This window comes from Sinocyclocheilus rhinocerous, unplaced genomic scaffold (assembly GCF_001515625.1).
Source record: "Sinocyclocheilus rhinocerous isolate Xijiao unplaced genomic scaffold, SAMN03320098_v1.1 scaffold1284, whole genome shotgun sequence".
In the NCBI taxonomy this organism is placed as follows: domain Eukaryota; kingdom Metazoa; phylum Chordata; class Actinopteri; order Cypriniformes; family Cyprinidae; genus Sinocyclocheilus; species Sinocyclocheilus rhinocerous.
The window spans coordinates 72,687-80,501 of NW_015643573.1; the positions used below are offsets into that span (position 1 = coordinate 72,687).

Genomic DNA, 7,815 nt, shown 5'->3' on the forward strand with positions numbered 1-7,815 from the left:
TGGTGTATCTTTGAGTCTATAATTAGTATAAGTAAAATACTTAAGTACTTTTAAAATCAGATACTTAAAGACTTTTACTCAAGTTGTTTTGGAATAGGTGACTTGTAACTTGTAATGAACTCATTTTCACTGTAAGGTATATGTACGTTTACTCAAGTATGATTTTCAGGTACTCTTTACTTCTCTGGACGCCTCTCATTGTTCCCTGGGTTACAATGTAGTCTCTTAAAGTATCCCTCTCTCCTTCTCCAGGTTCACATCTGAAAGACGATCTAAGCCTGAACAACAGGTGGCAGGGTTCAAGACTCTCAGTCAGAACAGCATTGGATGTTTGTTGCAGATTCATGGGCCTGAAAGACCATCTGGATGATGGAACAGGCCACATCCTTGAACTGGGGCTAGATCTAGACTACCTCCATATGAAGGCTACAGACCAGCAGACTGGCACTGACGCCGGACTTATCATGGACAGTGGTTCATCTGACACAGGTGATGTTGTTGCCCCCTGCACTAGGAGCTGTAGTTCTTCTCCACAAGATGACTCAGAGGAAAGTGCAGGGTCAGACAGTGAGCCTGCGCAGAGCCACAGTCATCCTCTTGTCAAAACGCTTGGTGATGGGTCCATCCATGCAGTCCACCCACCACACTGTAGGTCTCCAAGTCTGGATATGGATTCACTTGTTCTGGATATGATACTCCAAGAGCCTGGCCCTGTGGATACACTCAGGGAATACCAGACAAAGATGGAGTTTGCCCTTAAGCTTGGCTATGCAGAAGACTTGGTTCGGCTGGTTCTGAACAAGCTAGGGTCAGACACACTCATCAATGATGTTCTTGGGGAGCTGGTAAAACTGGGCAGTAAGCCGGAGAATGAGGGTGGGACACAGACTCTCTCCCAATCCACTTCCACATCATCATCATCATCATCCTCTGGCACATCTTCTTCCTGCAGTTTCTCTTACTCACTTGACTCTCGCCGGTCAGAGTCCCCTTCTCTGGATGATAAGGATAACCTCCGCCCCATTGTTATTGATGGCAGCAATGTGGCCATGAGGTGGGAATTCAAAAACTAAAAAAGCACATATAATTGTGTGGTTTGAAATAATATTTATCCTTGATAAATTATTATACAATCCATTATATAACAGACCTGAAGTAGTAGGGGTTATGCTTGTGGTAATTGTAATGATCACAAATATAGCTGCAAGCAGCAATTAAGGAGCCAGGCATGACAGAGGCAAAATGAGGAGCTTAGCAAGCATGGCAGGGAGCATCAGACCAACTACAAAAAGGAATAATTATAAGACATTTGTTGATGATTTTAGATAAAATGTTTGAAAACCCATAAATACAATTAATCGTAATACAATTTAATTCTTTATCACTTTTGACCAATAGGTGGTGCTTTCACCAAATTATGTGGTGTGATCAGTGTGGGGTAATAACACACATTTGGTGCAAGTTTGCAAAACCATTGCAGAAATAAAGCATCAGATCCAGTTTGGCACCAACTTTGTTGTGGTAAATAAAACCAGTTTGGTCTATTGACAAGAAGATAAAAAAAATAGGTTTTCAAAGAAATTCAAAATGGCAGACAGAAAGTTCATCAAAATATAGCATAATTGCTATTGTGATTCTCTGCATGACCCAAGATATCTATTATTGACAGTTGTAATGACTTTGATTACTTAATTTTAACTGTAGGGAATTAATTATTATTAATTCATTCAGGTTTATTTCTAGCTCAGGTTTTGAAAGAACTCGATCTGAGAATTCGAGGTCCACCTGATCAAAACTGATTCTGAATTTAAATGGTTTACACTCTATCAGCTACTTGGCCAGCGAGAAGTTAATGTCAGTGTATATTACCAATTGAATATGTATTTTATGTTCTCCCTGGCCATGGGTTAACACAATTATGATAATTTGTCAGCTCTTAAGAGAGAGGTAACGTTGTCTCGTGAAATTGGCAAAACTAATCAGCAGCTATTAGTATTTTGTAAAATTTCATTAGAAAAACAAAACAAAAAACAAAGTGGCGCTGAATCGAAACGTTTTGAGTACCTTCAGGCCATGGTGACAATGCTGCATACTGAGTTTTAAACGATACGCCAATGCGTTCATTAAATATTTTATGAAAAAAATCAAAATGGCTGATACCCAAAAAGGAAAAATTGGGTAAAACAAACAGATGCTGACTAGTGCACCATGCTTGCATGTTATTTTAGCCTGTGTAGTATTTTATGGGAGAAAAGACAGAGAGACACGGAGCTATAACGTATGCTGTCTTTACTGTTTGTTAACTTCGTCAGCCTGGCGCTGATACAACTCACAGCGCATGCGCACAATGGAAATAACGTAATACATGTAACACAGTTGCACTAATATACCACACTCCTCCCTCCTTAGATTGGAACCTAACATAACCTAAGCTTAATTTGGTGTAGCTTTAAACACATATATAACTTAATATTAACATAACACTTTGAACTTATGTGTTTACTTTAACAGTCTTTAACTAGAAACTAAGACCTAAAGATTAAGTCTTTGTGGTGACTTTCTTTGCCTTTTGGGATAGCGCCGTTCAGGGTGTACTTCAGAAGATTGATCAGGTTGAGCTTCTGGATCAGATGTTCCAGCTCTCTGAACTGGCAGATCATCAAAGAGGTCATCACTGATCCCTTCACACTGCTGTCCTGAAGACCTTGACGGTAACATATGGTCCACATGTACTTTAACTTGCCTATGTCCTACTTGCACACAGTAAGTCAGAGGTCCTCTGCGCTGCAGAATAGTGCCTGGTATCCAGAGCTTTTTGGGATGTCTGAAGTCTCGCACTAACGCCCTCTCTCCCAATCTGAACGCGCGGAGTGACTTTGATTTCTTATCATGCACTTTCTGCTGTTGAAGCTGGTGCTTGGATACAACATTCGACACATCTGGCTTGAGTAATGAAAGACGAGTGCGTGGTTGTCGTTTCAGGAACAACTCTGCTGGTGTGCGTTCCATGACTGTGTGTGGTGTATTTCTATATGTGAACAAGAAACGGTCTAGCCGCTGACTGGGAGACACTGACTGCGACTGCATTCGAGTCCATGCCTTTTTAAAGGTTTGCACAGCCCTTTCAGCTGCTCCATTTGAAGCCGGATGGTATGGCGGTGACAGGACATGACGAACTCCGTTTCCCTTAAGGAACTGTGCAAACTCAGGTGCAGCAAATTGAGGACCATTGTCCGAAACCAGGACTTTCGGCAGACCATATGATGCGAACAAATTCCTGAAAAGGTTAGCAGTCTTTTCAGCGGTCGTCAGCTTTGTAGGTAAGACTTCAATACATTTTGAATGGACATCTATCACCACCAGGAAATGCTGCTTGTTGACCTCTGCATAATCCACATGTATTCTCTCCCATGGTGCTGTGGCCCATGAACATGGGTGGAGAGGGGCTCTTGGGGGTCTATTCAGTGTGGTTTCACAGGGTGCACACTGACCCACAAATGCCTGAATCTCATGAACTAAACCAGGCCACCAAAGGAAGCTTCTTGCCAGAGCTTTCATTCGAGTGACTCCTGGATGACCCTCATGTAAGTCTGAGAGCAATCTTCTCCTGTACTTAGTGGAATGACCACCCGTGATCCCCAAAGAACGCATCCTTGGTCTGTGGACAACTGATCTTTCCTTTCATAAAAAGGTTTGAGATTTGGATTAGGTACAAACTTAGGCCACCCAGTCAGTGGGAGATCCAAGACCTTTGACAGGATAGGGTCACGTCTGGTCTCTTCTGCAATGTCTTTCGCTGAAATAGGCAGTTCTTCCACATGAGAGATTAGAAACACTCCTTCATGCTCGTCCTCAGAAGGACCATGTTTGCATGGAAGACGGGATAATGCGTCTGCATTTGCGTGGTCACAGGAACGACGGCACTATATCTCATAGTCATCTGCCAAGAGAAGTAAGGCCCACCGTTGCATTCTTAATGCAGCCAGAGTTGGAACTGCGGACGTTGGTCCGAATATGGCCAAAAGTGGTTTGTGATCTGTCAGTAACACAAACTTTCTTCCATATAGATGCTTATGGAATTTCTTTATGCCAAAAATTATGCTCAAAACTTCCTTTTCTATTTGAGCATAATTCTGCTCACTCGATGTCAGGGTCCGTGATGCAAATGCAATCAGTTTCTCTTTTCCTGAGGGTAGGATATGTGAAATGACTGCACCCACTCCGTATGGAGAGGCATCACAGGCAAGTCGGAGAGGTTTTTCTGGATCATAATGTGTCAGGCATTTACTGTTCAGAAGTCGTTGTTTGCAAGCTTTGAATGTCTCTTCACAACTTGGCGACCAATTCCACCTGGTGTCTGCTTGCAAAAGCTGGTGCAAAGGATGCAGTAATGTTGAAAGGATGGCCACAAACTTTCCATAATAATGAAGTAATCCTAAGAAAGACCTTAATACTGAGACATTCCGTAGAGCCGGTGCATTTACGATTGCTTCAACTTTGTCTTCAGTAGAATGTAGACCATGCTCATCTATCCTGTACCCCAAGTATTCCACTGAATCTTGGAGAAAAGCACACTTTGCAAGTTTCATCCTCAGTCTGTGCTTCTCTAACCTGGCCATTAGCTGATCCAGTACTGCTAGATGTGCTTCCTCAGTAGGTGCTGACACCAAGATGTCATCCATAAAGCAAACCACGTTATCTATGCCTTGGAGTATCTGATCCATTGTGTGCTGAAAAACAGTTGGAGCTGTCGAAACACCATAGGCCAGGCGGTGATAACGGAAAAGACCCTTGTGGGTGTTGATTGTCAGGTACTGCTCTGACTCAAGATCTAGAGGTAACCGTTGGTATGCAAATGACAGATCAAGTTTGCTAAACACTTTGCCTCCCGCTAGGGTGGCAAACAAATCCTCAGTATTTGACAGTGGATATTCTTCCGGAAGTATACAGCGATTAATAGTGACCTTGTAATCACCGCACACTCTGACAGGACCATCTTTTTTGGGAACTACCACTATTGGTGCTGCCCAATCACTTCGTTCCACTTGAGTGATGATTCCATGTCTTTGTAGCCGCTCTAACTCCTTCTCTACTGCTTCCCTCAGAGCATATGGGACAGGTCGCGGCTTATGGAATATTGGTTTATCTCGCTCCACTCGGATTCTTGCCTGGAAATCTCTGATCTTTCCATAACCATCTTTAAAAAGATCCTTATTGTTGTCCAAAACAGCTTTGAGAGAGGGCTGAGTTGATATCTCTTGTTTTAGGCTGAAAATCTTACCCCAGTCCAGTTTAATCTTCTGCAGCCAATTTCGTCCCAGTAATGGAGTTTTGTCACCCTTGACTACCATCAATGGCAGTGTCCACTCATTTCCATTGTACTGGACTGGCACTTGGATTTCTCCCAGCACTGGAATTGTATCACCAGTATACGATGAGAGATGAATTTCCACTGGCTGCAAGGGGCAGTCAAGTAGGAGCTCTTTGTATACCGATTCTGGAATTAGAGATACAGATGCACCAGTGTCAATCTGCATGGTTACTGTCTTCCCTGAGAGTTCCAGTTGCAGATATAGTCCATCTTTCTGTCCTTGAGCAGTGTAAACTGTGAAAAGTTCAAATGCATCCTCGGAAGCACTTAATTCCTCGGTTGTGGCTGTCACTAACTGGGCTTTAACAGCTCGTTTACTGCTTTTGCAGACCTTTTTTTTAAATGGCCTGTTTTACCACATGCATGACATATTGCAATGCGGAAATGGCATTCCTGTGGCTGATGACCCTCTCTACCGCAACGATGGCAAGTCATTTTTCGTCTGGCTGAAAAGCTCTGTGCCGATCTACTTGATGCAGCGAGACTTGAATGAGAAGACCCTCTCTGCGGTTTGTCTTTCTGTTTTCCCCGTGAATAGCTGGCTACACCGTGAACACCAGCACTGGAATGGTCAGCACGTTCTGTTAACTCCTTTGTATCCTTGTATGCCAGTTCCAAGCCAAGAGCAATTTCACAGGCTTGTTTAAAAGTCAAATCCTTCTCAGATAAGAGACGTTTACGGTAAGCTTCGCCTGACCTACTGCATACAAACTGATCCCTCAGTGCATCATTGAGGAACTGGCCAAACTCGCATGTGCTAGCAAGTCTTTTCAAATCAACAATATAGTCTGTTAATGTTTCACCTTCTTTTTGATATCGTCTGTGAAATCAGAAGCATTCAGTGAACAGTAATGGTTTTGGCTTAAAATGCAGCGACAATGTTTCAGTCAATTCTTTGTATGTCAGATCTGTCACTTAGCTCTAAGTAAGTTTCAAAATCTTCTTTCTTACTTTCAAATTCAGGAACTCTGCCAATCATTGCCATTTTGCTGTCACTTTCTGTTGTTTATCACCTCCGTGCAATTCAGAATTTTTATTTATTTATTCCTGTTTATTTTCTCTCATATCCGTTTCCTTGTACTACTAACTGGGCTTTAACAGCTCGTTTACTGCTTTTGCAGACCTTTTTTTTAAATGGCCTGTTTTACCACATGCATGACATATTGCAATGCGGAAATGGCATTCCTGTGGCTGATGACCCTCTCTACCGCAACGATGGCAAGTCATTTTTCGTCTGGCTGAAAAGCTCTGTGCCGATCTACTTGATGCAGCGAGACTTGAATGAGAAGACCCTCTCTGCGGTTTGTCTTTCTGTTTTCCCCGTGAATAGCTGGCTACACCGTGAACACCAGCACTGGAATGGTCAGCACGTTCTGTTAACTCCTTTGTATCCTTGTATGCCAGTTCCAAGCCAAGAGCAATTTCACAGGCTTGTTTATAAGTCAAATCCTTCTCAGATAAGAGACGTTTTATTTATTTATTCCTGTTTATTTTCTCTCATATCCGTTTCCTTGTACTTGCAATTTCTTCACGAAGTACCCACAATGGCCACTAGATGCCACTCTTCCGCTTTTCTGGAGCTGCAGCCTGACTTATCTCCGCCATCAAGCAAACTCACTTGCACATGAACTACTATCACTTTGCTTCGCTGTGGAATCAATATCCTCGTCGCCACTGTAGTATTTTATGGGAGAAAAGACAGAGAGACACGGAGCTATAACGTATGCCGTCTTTACTGTTTGTTAACTTCGTCAGCCTGGCGCTGATACAACTCACAGCACATGCGCACAATGGAAATACCGTAATACATGTAACACAGTTGCACTAATATAGCACAGCCTGCCATGCTGATTTTTAAAATTTTTTTTTTTTTTACATATTTGTACATATTATAATATAGTAATTAGGGCTGGGTTTTGTGACCCATTTGGCGATTTGATTCGATTCTTATTTGGTTTGTATTCTATTCAATTTCTATTCAATATTGATGCTATCAACGTGCTCAAACATGCTAGCACCATGTTAATCACATTAAAAACATGCTAGCAACATGTTAATCATGTTAATCACATGGTAGCAACATGCCATCAACATCTGTCTAATCTATCTAAACTTTAAAACTTCAAGCTTTTACAACTGCTTCAAACTTTCAGTCAAGGATTTTTCAAGCCAACTTCAAAGTTGCAAACTCATCTAATTTATACCTTTGATGTAAAGCGGAACTTTCAGCAGCCACTACTCCTGTCTCCAATGTCACATGATCCTTCAGAAATCATTATACTATTTTGATTTGCTGCTCAAGAAACATTTCTTATTATTATCAATGTTGAAAATAGAATTAGCGGATTAATGTTTTTGTGGAAAACGTAATACATTTTTTGTATTCTTTTTTTTTAGAATTCTTTGATGAATAGAAAGTTCAAAAGAACAGCATTTATTTGAAA

The 7,815-nt window shown here is 41.7% G+C and overlaps 1 protein-coding gene across 1 annotated transcript in view; it reads left to right on the forward strand.

The window, feature by feature from the left end:
• Positions 1-344: 344 nt before the first annotated feature.
• LOC107757409 (probable ribonuclease ZC3H12C) overlaps positions 345-7,815 on the forward strand; it is a 25,627-nt gene continuing 18,156 nt past the window's right edge. The window contains exon 1 of the mRNA XM_016574876.1: positions 345-1,054. Coding sequence (XP_016430362.1) covers positions 345-1,054 — 710 coding nt within the window. The remainder of the gene's footprint in view (positions 1,055-7,815) is intronic.